Source organism: Rissa tridactyla, chromosome 1 (genome assembly GCF_028500815.1).
Source record: "Rissa tridactyla isolate bRisTri1 chromosome 1, bRisTri1.patW.cur.20221130, whole genome shotgun sequence".
Lineage (NCBI taxonomy): Eukaryota > Metazoa > Chordata > Aves > Charadriiformes > Laridae > Rissa > Rissa tridactyla.
This window is the reverse complement of record NC_071466.1, coordinates 149,692,936-149,707,965: the sequence shown is the minus strand read 5'-3', so window position 1 is coordinate 149,707,965 and position 15,030 is coordinate 149,692,936. Positions and strand designations below refer to the sequence as shown.

Genomic DNA, 15,030 nt, shown 5'->3' with positions numbered 1-15,030 from the left:
CATAGATACTACCATAATGTAAGTAATCAAAATCACTTAATAATAGTAGTAGTAGTAATAATAATAATAATAATAATAATAATAATAATAATGACTTTGCCAAAGACTTGGTAGGATTTTGCCTTTTTTCCTGCATACACAATTGTTTTTAACAATTTTAACCGCTTTTAATAAAAGACTTAAAAGGACTATCATTGCCTACAACAAATGAAAAGGCAACCCAACTTCCTTCTAGCGTAACAACACGAATGAGGCAGATACAAACTCACTTTAAAGGGACAACACCATGAGAAGCAGATGACGGCCCAGATGCCTTGCTCCATACAGAAATACATGTTCTTTGGCATCAGATTAGGTCAATTCTCATTAGCGCTGTGAATGAGCCTGGTGCCATGCTTCTGATACAGGGAGCATCCCCTTATCTCAGGCAAGGTAACACTTTCAAGTAACAGCTGCTCAGTTCTCTTTACTGGCAAACAATATTTTCTCCAAGATGGAAAGGGCAGCCTCATCTTTTATGCATAAAACCACATTTACTCAGAGCTAACCTTAAGCATCTCAGGCACACGAAAACATCTCCAAGTAATAAATGTGTTATGGCTACAGCAATTTATTTTTCTGCTCCAGATGATTCCATTCAGTTATACAGCTTTACCTCTACACTAATACAAAAATCAGTCAGATGATATCTGCCCATTTGGTTACATGGTTTGGAATCTGCGCATTCTTTTACAAAAACTGCCTTTGTATTACTCCAATGGGATCTAATCATTATAGCTCCTCTATCTCAAATGAAAATGTAAAGGAGAAAACGCAATGCTATTTTTTGTCCATAAAAGGAAAATCAAAGGCATAAACTTACTTCATTTGAGGAAAATAACTTCCGTATCCACCAGGAGGGGTGTTTGATATATGTCCATTCATTCTTATCGTCACTTACTGAGGGAGAAGATCTGGGAAAAGAAACAACAGCATATGAAGTCTCTGAAAGGATGAAGGCTTAATACAGATGTAATGCAAACCTAATGAGAAAATTATAGTTGAAATGGGAAAGGAATTGCATCAACAAGCTCAATTGCTATTATTTACATCGCGGCGATGCCTTAAAGACCCGTTATGGAACTTCTCCCAGTTGCAATTTGATACTTATTACTTCAAATAATTTATAATTTAGTGAATAAAGCTATTATTATTGATACAATGGTCTTTAGGAATAGCTTTAGAAATAAACGACTGACTAAACAAAGAACAAAATCTACTGCAGAAATGAACAAGATGTTCCAAATGGCAACTTTAATAGTCAAGTATGCTTGATTTAAACCCTCAGTTCATTTCTTTCAAATGAAACTTTTGAAATGACCTTTTGGTACATATTCTATGAAACTTATCAGATGAATTGTTAGAAAGATGTATTATCAAAACAAAACACAATTGTTAGCACAAAAGGAAACTTGGTTAGCTATTTTGGGACTAAAAAAACCTTTTTTTTTTTTAAGCAGCATTTAACATCCTGAAAGTTTGGCATGCCAAATAAAACCTCTCATGTAACAGCAATACTGAAAAAGCTCCAATGAAACAGTTAAAAGAATGCCTTCTCCCTTTAATAACGTACCCATTGAAGTTAAAATTGACCCTGGAAAGCGACTTTCATAAGCCTGCAAGCAATTAACAAATCTCTATTAAAATTTACCATGGGCAAATATTCTTTCATTCATATATATGTAAAATATATATGTTTGCATATATATATAAAATATATATGTTTTAATATTTCTCTACATCTCAGTCATTAAATAGAAAAAAAAAAGATTTGTTAAATTTATTTCTTTTTAAAGATTTTTATTTTTATTTCTGCAAAATAGTCAAAAGTACATCAGATACAATTTGCACCTAACCAAGGCTCCATTTCTAAAGTGCAACCAGCTTTGTTGTACTAGAGCCACCTTACAACCAGCTTATCTTCTGAATCGCTAAGTCAACTTACTGCCTCACTTGAACCTGTCCTCTTCCTGTTTTAGAAAGAGGCAGCAGCTGACTGACCTACAGCGCATACCGTATTTCGTATCCACATATGTTCTGCTACTTTCCCCTTTCATGCAAAAACAAAATAAAAATCCAATTCTGTTCTCAGCTCTAAAATCTTCCGCCAGTTCTAGAGAGGTACGAGCTGCTTTTGGTCTTCCATACTGAGAACAGAGTCATTTTTATACCTTTCTGAAGACCACCTGACATCCTCTACCTGAGATGCAGTTGCAAAGACAACTAGAACCGAGCTGTAATGATTATGTGCCAAATGCAATCATGTGGAGCCGTGGTATTTCCTCTAGTGAGCACATACTTGGTAATTTTGCTTAGTATCCCTTTTTTTAATTTTTTTTTTCTTTTAAATCTTTGATTGCTTCTTGCAAAACAACTTTACTGACATACTCATATTTTACTTCCATTTCTCCCACACATCCCCACAAACATATCACGTATCCAACTTGGTAGCCTATTTGGCTGCTCTGAGCCACTTTTTATGGAGTGTAGTACTTAGCAGCTGTCTCCAATAAATTACTACCCATGCTGAGTGATGCTCAGTTCATTAGCAATTACAACCTTTGGGAAGCATCCTGAAATTGTCCCATGACTTGAAAGGATAAAAGTATTCATTTTCTCAGCAGAATTTGCCAGGTCACTGTGCACTCCTTGTTCCGTTTCAGCGACCGCACGGACCAGAGCTACTCACGCTGCCATTAAGCTCTTCAACACTTCCTATCAGCTATTAATTCTTGTCGTCTGCAACCATTGCTCGATTTGCTACCCTGCTTAACAGTTTACCCCGTTCTTAGCTTCCAGGTACAAAGCGACCAAGTACAAAAAACTTGCACAAATTACCTCCATTGCTTGTCAATACCCTCAACTCCCTCTATTTTCCATACACGCATTATTTAAGATAACATTTACTTAATAATTCTATTTGCCATACCCTTTTATCATTTGTGATCTTCTTCATAGCCCTATTTATAACAAACTCCACAAATACGTGCTTAAAAGTGAGATCTGGAAAAAAACCTTGGTTTTAGACTCTCTCTCAAAATGATTTTGCTCCTCTGACATCCCAATCTGACAAATACTTGGGTTGTTATTTGTACTCCGCTTAATTTTATGAAAGTGGTGAAACGGATCTTTTAAGTAAAAGGAAGTTTTAAAGCAGCAATGAAGTTGAACAGCAGATTTTCACATTAGGGGCAGAAAACGTGTCTCATGACAAAATACTTGCCTGCTGGAAGGCATAACACCGCTTAGAGTAAATATAAAAAGCTTAAAAATTATGTTTTTAATCAAGTGATAGTGAAAATCTGAAGTAATAAATTTTGTCTGTCCTTCAAAAAAAAAAAAAAGCAAGGAGCTTGTTCTGTCAAGTAAGCACAAAAGTGTTAGTGAGTTTTAGCTGATATGCAACCAAAACACCACTTGCTATTTGGTAGTTCAGTAAAGCCAACAATATTTCCTGTCCCTCATGCAATTTTCCACTGTGAAAAAGAAATCAAAAGAAATCAAATGCCAAGACAACTACTTTGACATAACAATTTCAAGAGGCTTAGCAATGTGTCTATCCTTTGGTTCAAGAAAGCTCCCAAAGACAAATACAAACAAACCCTTTACAGTCATTATTTATAATTAGGCCTCAATATTTATAACAGCATCAAAAAGCTGCTCCTAATTCCCCCAAATTATCAGACAATTTCACGTCTTTCAACCTAAATGTTTCCAAAGAAACGTTGTAGGAAAACACTTTAATTTTTTTATTAAATGCATGATGGAGAGAAAGGAAAAAACATAAAAGGATAACACAACGTGCAGTGCTTCACTTATTATTTATTCACTTGTACAGCTTTCTCTGCTGTATTTCTCATCTCAAATGCTTTTTCATCTCTTAGAGACAGTCCCGTAGCAAAAGTCAGCCCCTGCACACTGCGAAGCCATTGTCATCCAGGATGCTATTAATAAGCTCCACTTCCTCTTTAATCTTCCCTTTCACCTCAGCCCAGCAGTTCACAGCGACATACGCTGGTGTCCTAGACTTTAAGATAAACATCCGTCAAAATTAACTGTATGATCCCTCTTTAAGTAGGCCTGAAGTATCAACAGTTTACTTGTGAACATGCCCAAGAATGGTCATGTCTTTCTCAGGAGCCTGCAAAGAAATCGTGCCTACTCTGAGCAAGAAATGTTTAAAATCAAGAAAACTAAATAAGAATTTAAGAAGAAAAGAATAAGAAGTTAGCTAAAAAGTAATAAGAAATAATAAGATAAATATTAAGATATTTATCTTTAAATATATTAATATAATATATTATTAAAACTGTTAGAAAATAGTTATAAATATGAAATTCCTAAAACCAAATAAATTCTAAACTCTCTTCCCACAGTATCCGAGACTGAACAAAAAGAAATCCACCTAGGACTTCACTGCTGCCATCAGCTTTATTTTTGAAGAGACTCTAGCATATTTATAATCATCAGCAATATAAACGACAAGGGTCCAGCCTTTATAACAGACAAACCATTTCTGAGGCAGATATACTTTGCTTCTTTAGCAGTCAAAAGTTACAGGCGGTCTAGTCCCAAACGTGGGGAGTGTTATACCATATACAACACGATTACATTGGTCATAAATACTCGTTTTAAAAAATGCCCAAATGCTAAAATACTCTTTGCCTTCCCCACCTTGTAGCACAGCAGCCTAATGAAAACAACACAGTCCGTGTGCAACAACAAGCTGACAAATCAACAACTCGCATGCTTTGCCATTTCATTTCCTAGTAGGAGTTTGAAGGTAACAAAATCCCTCAATTTATTTTTAAAAAAAATCCCTTTTCTAGAAGGGCAGAGCTATCTCAATAAAGAAAATCAGATATTCCAGAGACCGGTGCTCTTTACAGGTCATCCTGAATCAATCGGTCCCACCCAGCGACAGATCACAACATCAAATGGAACAAAGAGAAACAGCTTAATGGTGAGTGTATTTTAGAAATGATGGAGGGGGAAGGGTTAAGGAGAGGAGGATGTAGGGGAAGGAAAAGGAAAGCCAAGAACGGCTGGAACAATAATTATCTACCGATTAAGAAAATGTTATTAGTAGCAACTTATTGTTATCACATTCCCCCCCAAAACCCAAGAATTCTTCCCCAGCTAGACAGCAGGCACAGGCTGTAACTCCAGCCTAAACAAAAACAAGGGACTATTACAAGGTAATATTTATCTGTAGCGGATCTGACAATGTAGCAATGACAGAAAAGGACATGCTTTCTCCACCCTTTCCCTTTTTAAAATATTATGGAACAACAAAAACAACAAAAAACACCCCAGATGTACCCATGCTACACTGTAACTCACGATGCAATCAGTAAAAATGCCCCTTATTGCTATCCTACAGCATTCAGTACTGCTGTTCTACAGAATGTAGAAAAACCATTTAACTTGCTGCGTGACTTAGAATTTTTTTCATTTGTTTCTTCTTGAACCTCACCCTGTTCAGCCCCACAGACCTTCCTTCAAACCTGCTCGATTTTGCATAGTTACTACTTTTAATACCCGTGGTTCTCCAAGCTGGCATACTTTCTTTAGTTATTCCTCATGTTCTTGTATTTTGGTGCCTTGCCCTCTTGTGTCTACTTTGCTGTTCTGACCCAACACTCTCCGATTTGTATCTTCACTCCAGCCACAGATTTTACGAATGGGAAACTCCTCATAGAAGAACATCCCACGGAGCCAGATGAAATGCTGCCGCTGCCCTCTGCTTCGGGACTTGCTTCAGACAACAACCAAGGGCAAACAAGAGATCTGCTGGCTGTTCAACCTCTTGCCTCAAGATAAACACCACGATGCACATGCATGCGTAAGTAAGCATTCCTTCGGCAATGATCACTGGGGATTTTCCATCCTTGGTACATTGATATCAGAACATCTCCGAGACAAACTGCTACCGGTTGGGCTGGCGGCAGCTTTGTACTGTGACGTTTTCCATTTTCTATTAAGGGGATTGGAGCATCCAAAGGCCGGTCAAAAAGATGACAGCAAAAATCACACAGAAAATGGAAAGCTAGACCCTACAAGTGATGCAGTTTCAAAACAAAACATTTGGACTTTGTTCACCACCACTCTGCCTCTTTCAAGCCACTCTTGGCTTTCTGAGAAAGGAACAGGAACTCCATGATACACTCCTGAGTCCAAGTGTCAGGACTTCAAGCAAACATGTTAAGGACAATAGTCACAATAAAATAATTTTGAAAATACTGTTACTTTCAGGGCTTCTCTGGATTCAGAGCACTTGTCCAGCGTGGCCATTAGCATCAATTACACTCCATCTGAGTTTATACAAATCTACATTGAGCTGCACCCTGTGTTTAGACTGCAGTGCATCCTCAAACAACCCTTCTGGTGGATGCAACATTAGCTAAATGGGGTTCCTGCTGGAGAAACCTGGGGGTGGGGAGCAAAGGAGTGGACATGTTCCTCCCTCCCCCCCTGAATTTCGCTCCTTATACAAAGCTGAACTGAACCCCAGAATATTGTCTAAGGGGGGCAGAGGGGTAGGAGCATTTAAAAAAACTAATGATTGTGACAGAGGAATGAATAGGGCTCTGGCCAGGTGGAAGACAACACTGCACAACAGGGGACACATCACTGCCCAGGAGGAGGGATTTCTAAGTGTATTCACCTCCACCTCCAGAGAGCAGTGCAGCAGATGAGCTCAATCAACACTGCTTTTACCAATTTCAACAAGTATTTTGGTTTTCATTCCCACTTTCTAAAATCCAATGTTTTTCCTCAGTCCTTCAATAGAAGGAGTAAGCGAAATTCATCAGGAGTATTCCCTTCAGCAGGAGGAATAGGACAAATTTATTTAAAAAGATTTGATGACATAATTATCAATCAAAGTAGGAGACTCGATAAGTTAATGCAAGACCAGTCTTCAGAGCAAGAACTGTTAGCTAAAAGAGAAGTTTTCTGTTGGGAAAACTAACAAAATAAAAAGTGCCCTTCAAATCTTCTTTTTCCTACTATGATATTTTCATGTGATTCACTGTTAAGGAAATATCCTAACAATACAATTAAGATGGGTATCTTTTGTTTTAAGAAAGGGGAGAAATATGAAGGCCGACAGGAGGAATTGAATGAATAAACTTCAGATAGATCCAGTTCACAGATTTAGTTCTTTTTATGGCCACGCTAATGAAGAACCTGCTTGAAAACAGGTTCCCTATTCTGGCATGGCAACCTATTTCCATTCATTTTGCTCGGGTCTGAGCCATGATTTATAATTAACTGTACTGAAAGAAAATAAAACCAGCTTTACCGATACAAAAGCTTCAAAGACTTAAAATCCCTATTGTAACAAAGGAAAGTTAATAAATACGTCAGCACTAAAGCCACCACTCACTGCTATTTTTAATTAGAGAATTAACCACCTCATCTAAAGCAAGATGAGTATTAATTACTAAGATCAGGATAATTATGCAGACCTTGCAGAAAGTATCACCACAGCTGAAAGACCAGTATCCTGTATAAAAAAAAAAAAAAAAGAAAGAAAAACAAACCAACCCAAAAACCCCAAACAAAAAAACCTGCACGCATACAGAATGACAGTCTAAAGAGGAAGGTGCCTATGGCATGTGAAGGAATTTGTAGGAAGAGGCAGAAGAAGGGGATTATAATGTACCATATAAATCACTGTCTCTGGTAAGTCCTTGACTTTGAAGCAATGCTTTTATTTCATTCCTGAGGAAGGGCCCAAGTGCCTGGAAAGTGTCTACGTTATCCCAACCACCCCCCCCTCCCCCTTCCACTCCAAGTACAGTAGTAAGCTAGCAAAGGATACTATTTTTACTTACAAATTCTAATCCCAACATGGCTACAACAGTACGCTCAAAATCTCCACCTGAAGAGAGATGTACAATAATTTGTTCTGGTCTGGGGTTTTGGTGGTTTTGTTGTTTGCCTTTCTTTAAGAAAAAAACAAAACAAAACAACAAAACCCAAACACTACAAAACTGACTTGGAACCCCTGACTGGTGAATACAGCAGACCTAGCACAGATACCACAGTTTTATTTCTCTTCTTCACACTCTGATTTTTTCATTACTTCCTTTTATTCCTTGTTACCTCATACTTCAAATGAGATGATTAGATCTCAAAATAGGGTGCTCCAGACACTGATTTGAAAGGCAGCTTGCAGTGTACAACTATCAAGCCATCAATTTGACTGAGAAATGAGAACTTATAAATGATATTATAATACTTTTTTTAGTATTTAGTATACTTAGTTTAGATGTGCCGGCAGGAAACCCAGCACGAAACAGTGTGCAAAAGGTGCTTCTTTCCAGATGCCATATGAGCATACTTTCCACCACCCTGGAGACACCACGTGTCAAAAAGATCAAGAAATTTGGACATACTTTTCCCTTTCACGTTGAAAACAGGCTGCGAGTGTAGCTGATGAAATATTCCTGAACAGTTTCTTGTACTGAAGTGCTTGTGAAAATGTTAAGAAATTATAAAATTTACTGTAGTGGTACTGTAAGTCTATAAAAGTGAACAAGACAATGTTTTTGGGTGTCGTCTGTGGTTTTAAATAAAGTTTTCCTCACAGCCTGGCCAAAAAATGAGTGAACTCCCAACATCGTTAAAATACTGCTTGCTGCTGCAAGTTGACCAAATGAAACTGGTTTAACTACCTATCCACATCTACTTGCAAGCTTAATAGCTGTGTCATGACACACTGCCATTATTAAAATTGGCGTGGTAGAGTCCATAACAAAAGCTGAACTGAAACCATATAATGACATACTCCAACCAGATCATTAAAATTAACATGGAGGAGAAGGAGGAGGAAAAAGGACAGGAACACTCATCAATGCCTCTCTAATTTAGTTTAATAGAATTGTGGCAAGATCTAATTCTTGTTTTCACAAATTTACTTTCTTCAGTTTTGGTGAAGTTGCCGTATAAGCTTTTATCAGGTAGGCCTTGTAGCCAGACACCGACACTGCAGTTATCGTGGTCTCAGACATGGCAATAGATGACTCCCATTGCAAGGCTTTCTTATTGCTCCTTATTTAAACTTTCCCTCTAGCCTTTTTTTTTTTTAAGGGAAAAAAAAAAAGTCAAACACAAAACCCCCACAAGGCTGATATCTATTCTTATTCATTCTTAACATGGCAGCACGCAGAATAAATCAGGACAATGGCCCATTTCTATTAGAATCCATCAGCTAGTTACTTAGAAGAACCAATTTCTAGATTAGGTTACAATCTGGAGTTAAACAAGATAAAAAACGTTGAGTAGGAGCAACATCCACTGGTTTCCTGACTATCTTAAACACCCAAGCTCCATACTATTGTGGACCTCCCTTTGATGATATCCTTTGATGATACGGACCCAGCACCATTTACGAAATCTTGGTCTCTTCCACTAATAAAGTGCTCCAAATGCCAATTCACACAAGCCCGAAAAGCCTCAAACTTTACTATAGGAAGGATTCATACTCTGTCTTACTCTTAAAATTCACATTTTTTATAAGGTTAAAAAAAAAAAAAGCAGTTGCCATGTAGACAAGTGAAAAAGAGAAGGCTACGTTTAATGACGGTAAACGAATATCTAAGATTTAAAATTTATTGATTAGACCACAGCAAATTGGCAATGCTGAGCTGAAAGGTAAGCTCACAGTGGAGCTCAATAGCAAACTAAACCTTTTCTTTTAAAACTTAATAGATGAGCACACGCTGTTCTAATAACGCTGATTAATTCTTCAAACTTCCCTATTAAGAAAGGCCTAAATCATATAACGTGCAAAGAAGGCAGCAAATGAAGCTTCACAAGGCAGATATGCAAAAGGCCATGTCTTCAGGTAACATGATTTAAAACAAACACCCCCATTACAAATTCTGGGGATTAAACAGGATTTTGATGCTAGAAAAGTTAGTAGAGCATTCATATTCTCAGAAGTCATTTAAAATATTCCCCTAATATTTTCCAACGTACTTGAAACATCATGTATATGTGAAAGTATTAAATTAACAAGTGATACCTGGAAAGTATTTGAATTCATTCCAAATCTAGTCAGCACATCTCCTAAAAGGGACCAGGTTTTCACTTGTCAAACACACATAAAACACGTAAGAAGTGGAATTTGTCCTCAAAGCTATGTAGTTACGAAGCTGTACTGTAGAGTAGAAACATTGCCCATACCTGAGTCAAACCTCTGTGCCCTACCTTCAGCACAGAGGTTTGACTCTGAAGCTGATTTATGGACATTAAAAACAGAAAACTGTGTGTTATCTTTAAAACTTAGCCTGTGTTACAGGAATCCTATTTCTTTCAAACTCAGGGGCCTAAGAAAATTACTTTGTCTTTAATCTATATGGGAAAATGCTGCTCCTGAAAGCTGGTATCTAAGTTGTCACCCAGTCAACTCAATTGACCGCCACCTCTTGTATTTTTCATTAATATTAGGAGACATTGTGAGAAGGGGCCTAGGTGCACAGTGTCCACACAGTAAGGTAACAACAAAAACAAAACTATGGGGACTCTGAAAATAAGGCAAAAGAGAGAAAAGGCCGAAGAAAACAAAATTAATTTTTAAAGAGAACTGGAGAACAAGTTGCACTATAAGTTATTTTAAGACCTAGCACCAGCGTTCACTGACTTTTACAAACCCTGTTCGGTTATCCCCTCTATGCAAGAAAGAACCTATATCCCCATCACTCAGGGGTGCTAAATGAACCAATTGAGATATGCAATTTTATACTGTCAGAAATACAATGATTTCATTGTCACTGGAAAATATGCACTGGCAAAAAATATGTTTTTCAAGGGAACATTCCGTTTTCTTTTCTCCCTTCTACTTGAAACACATCCTTGACACCAATGAGGTAATCTAAAATCATCTCCCACCCCACAGCAGAGTGGAGTAACGTAGAGATATGAGAAGCACCATGTGACTTTTTCTCTTGTACAGAACTACAAAGTCAAATGGCCGGTCCCTCTATATCATACAGCATTTCCCTGATGTTCTTCCTTCTGAACCATGAATTTGAAAAAATAAACTTCAAGGACAACTTCCCCTCACCCAGGGTTAAAAACAGGCATATGACTGCGCAGTAAGATGCATGACCTTGAACACAGCCTGCGCAGTTCTCAGCACTTTCAGACATGCAATAACTCACCTGCATCCAAACATCAGCCGGAGATGCTTGTTTGGGTCACCAAAAATCTTGAGCATCAATTTTTGTTTGCATTAATGCACACGTAACCCAAAGAGGCTATACTGCAATTCAGCGAGTAAACAAAAGGCACTATCTTAAACATCTAAGCATAACTGATCAGTCCACGTTGGGGCTACAATTATTCAGCACAAAGCAATTCAAGTGTAAAAGAACTTGCTGAAATGAGGTCACAGCTGAATGAAGTCACACCCGGCCACAGTATTAACAGCGCACTTCCCTAACTCGGCATTTGTTTTGTGGAAGAAAACAGACTGAACAATAACAGATTCCACAATTTGTGGGGAAGAAAATTAATTTAAACTTTTGGCGTTCATGTCTCCGATTTTCTAGTTTCAATTATTTATGTTTCTCTGTACAGATACAATTTTCTCCTCCATTAATCTGGGCCAAGCCCTTCCTCTACATGCATTACAATAACGAAAACATATATTCAACTAATGTAAAATTCTTGACTCTTTTTTTTTTTTTTAAATTACCTGATCAAATGCACAAAAGTGATTTTTTTTCCAAATCAATTAACAAATTCACGTTTCCAAAAATAGTCTCTGATGTGAATGCTCAGGCTTGGCGAGTTACAGGCTTGACTTTTAGAAATAAATATATATACTTTTTTAAATTTCAATACCCTTATAACACATACTAGTTTTCCAGCAAACATCCAGTGATTAAAGATGACAAAATTAGAAAACTTTGTAAGAGAAAAATTATACTCAGTACAAAATGTTTTTTACTCCAATTTCCTCTAATTGTGGAGTTTGAATTTTCATGTATCAGAAGAAACTTTTGTCAGGGATTTGTCATTGCTGCTCACCAAGCCAAATTTAACAAGCTGTCACTAGAAAGGGATTCTGAAATACTGCAACCAGGTATTTTGTTGCAATTTGCTCATTCATTGAATTGAAAACATTTTGCTAAGGCATTTCCAATGTAATTTTTTTTTTAAACTGATGTCAGATAGGTTCCCAGTGGGAAGCAACCACAGTCTGGGACAGAAGCCCAACATACCTTGCTCCCAGGAAACCTCAGAGGACCTCTATTTTTTGGAAAGTTCCCACAGGTTTTGAAGGAAGCTAACTTTCAAAAATCTTCCAGAATATGGATTTACTGTTCTCCACTCAGTTCTTTTATTAGAAAGAAGTGTGTGTGAAATAAGTGCGGGTGGGAAGGTGCAGGGGAGAAAGGGAAGGAGGGAAAAACACCAAATGTGGTAATGCTTTTGAATCTTTTCCTGCTTGGAGGGGTGATGGATGAGGTTGGAGAAATCTGAGTCCACCATTCATTTCCATGCACTTCAAGAGTTGTTCTTGAGCTGATTCTAGTTATCTTTGCATGACATAAGAAATACCCATCTAAAATATTTTTTCCAAGATACGGTTACCCTCCTACAGAGCTAAGAAAGAATTAAATAATCTCTTTATCTTTCAAGATGGGTCACTACCTTATGGGGATCTTGCATAAATGATAGTCATTGGAGATACTATAGGTTAGTTGGAGTTTTCTTTGTTGTCTTTATTTTTCCCCCCAGAAGAGCGTATTTGGACCACTCCATATATCTTTGGTACTTCTAATACATGACACTAAACAGAACTGTCAGACTTCACAGGCTGCTCAGCTTTAACAGCAATGGTACTACCACAAAGTGAGTTACACCTTTAACAGGAATAAGAAGGATTACCCATGACGATACTCCTTAAAGCAATGAATGTTATCTTAAGAACTATTTTCCATAAAGCCCTTATCCTCCTGGTTACACCCATGTGGCTAGAAAACATGTAAAGCTCTGCAAGAGATGCTAGAGAGAAGGCATCCACAGAAAAATTTTGAAGTACAAAAGCCTTTTTAGTTAGAGCTTTCGCCCCCACTGGAGGCAACTAAGAAATCTTGTGTATTATAAAACTTCACCAGCTCCTCACCAATGGTTAAATTTTGTTTATAGAGCTCTGAGTTGCCTACACTGTAATACATTTTCTATTTGAAGAGACTGAGAAGGATAATTTTTCCTTTTTCAGAAGGCACACTAGATAAACTTTAAACTCATACCCAGTTTTGAAGGAAAAATATTTGTCCTACACAAAGCCTCCATTCAGAGTCCCTGTTTTTACTACAGTAAGAAAAATAGCTGTGCCCTAGATAATTTGTTCATATATGCCAATAAAAGCACGTTGGATTAGAGCCAGCACTTCTAGCAAGCACCCAAAGACTTCTGAAATTTTATGAAAAGCAGAACTCTTTTTTTCCTCTACTTATCCTTTTTCTATTTGCCATTCCCAGTTCTTATTACTCCTTTCCATTGCATTTGTCTTTATATTACTGTAAGAAGCAACTAAAAGAGGAAAATAAGACTGAAGAATAAAAGCAGAGCTTTTAAAGCAGTTCTTTTATGAAAAAAAGCTTGCAGATATCTTTATAAAATGTTTAAAATGTTAAGTGCGTACTCTTTTGAACTCCGCTGTAATTAAAAATGATAAAAGAGACTAAAATATATTAATGTTTTAGAGGTATAAAGAATTAAGAAACATATTGACATAGACACTTAAGTACATATGCCTTTATGCAGGACTCTGATCAAGATGCTTGCTCCTTAACCTAGGGCAGCTCTGTGGCAGAGCCAGGGTACAAAAGAACCTGGAGAAAATTCTTGGGAAGTTATTCAGATCATAGCAGGATTTACCACGCATACGTGCTTCCCCCAAACCCAATGTGTTTAGAAAAAGTTTCTGAAACAATCACAGAAAATGGGGCTGAAAAGGAAAGAAGTCATCTCCCATCCTTAAGGCAGGAAGCAACTGTGCTAAGGTACTTCCTAAAAAGTAGTACTTCCCAACCTGTTCCTTGGGCCACTAGTGAGTGACTCTAAAACTAAGCTTGAGGAAACCCATGGGCTCATTAACCTTACGATGAAAAAGGTTTTCTCAATACGCAATCTAAATCCTTGTTGCAATTTAAACTCACTAACTCACTTGATACTGCTTCTACCCACAGCACACCCAAGAAATACATTAGGTTCTTAATTTTAGAAAAAGAAAACAAAAAGTAACAATAACATGCATCCAAGCTGTATTAAAATGGGCTTATAAAAATATCCTGTTCCTCAGTCTTGTTTGATAAAGAATAGTTGGCTTACTGCTACCGCCTCTCTCTTCTATAACTTATCGCTCATATCAACACTGCAATAGGCCTACAAGGATGTCATCTCATATGTGTCATCTCATATGTTTTTCCAGCTAAGCAATCCAAAGTAAGCAGACGTCAACTTCTATTTTCCCATGGGAGCCCACAAGGCAAATTTCAGGGGGAACAATATTACAGTTACTTCATCTATATATTATCTTTCATTATCTCAGTGTTTTTCTAAACCGTATCCCCTTGCTTCTTCAACTTTGTATAACCTCTTCTTTTTCCTCATATTGTTTAATTCAGCCTTATGCTTTTCTCCTCCTTTTCTTTTTGTCATGCACAACTACAACAGACTTTCTGAAACAAAGTAATTAAAGAAAAACTAGTCCAACTGCGGCCTCAAAATCAGTTCCTGATGTTGTCGAAAGCCTTTAAGACAGGGACTCAGCTTGCCATCTGCATTGTGACTGTCCTTCATCTCCTGTCTGATTGGGTTGGGTGACCACTGACATAATTAACACTGACAGTTGTAAAAACTGTCTTTCCCAATGGAGGTGACAACAGTATTAGAGGTAGTTTTTTTGTGAACGGATGAAGTAATTTATGTTTCCCACCTCTTGCATTAAGCTTTCTGAAAACT

General features: G+C 37.4%; 1 protein-coding gene across 8 annotated transcripts in view; it reads right to left on the bottom strand.

Annotated features, from left to right (window-relative positions):
* The window catches only part of EPS8 (epidermal growth factor receptor pathway substrate 8), a 140,056-nt gene that overhangs the window by 51,748 nt on the left and 73,278 nt on the right, over positions 1-15,030 (bottom strand). For all 8 annotated transcript variants that reach the window (XM_054198223.1, XM_054198234.1, XM_054198213.1 and 5 more), the window contains exon 3: positions 863-953. In XM_054198223.1, coding sequence (XP_054054198.1) covers positions 863-924 — 62 coding nt within the window. In that variant the 5' untranslated portion in view covers positions 925-953. The remainder of the gene's footprint in view (positions 1-862; positions 954-15,030) is intronic.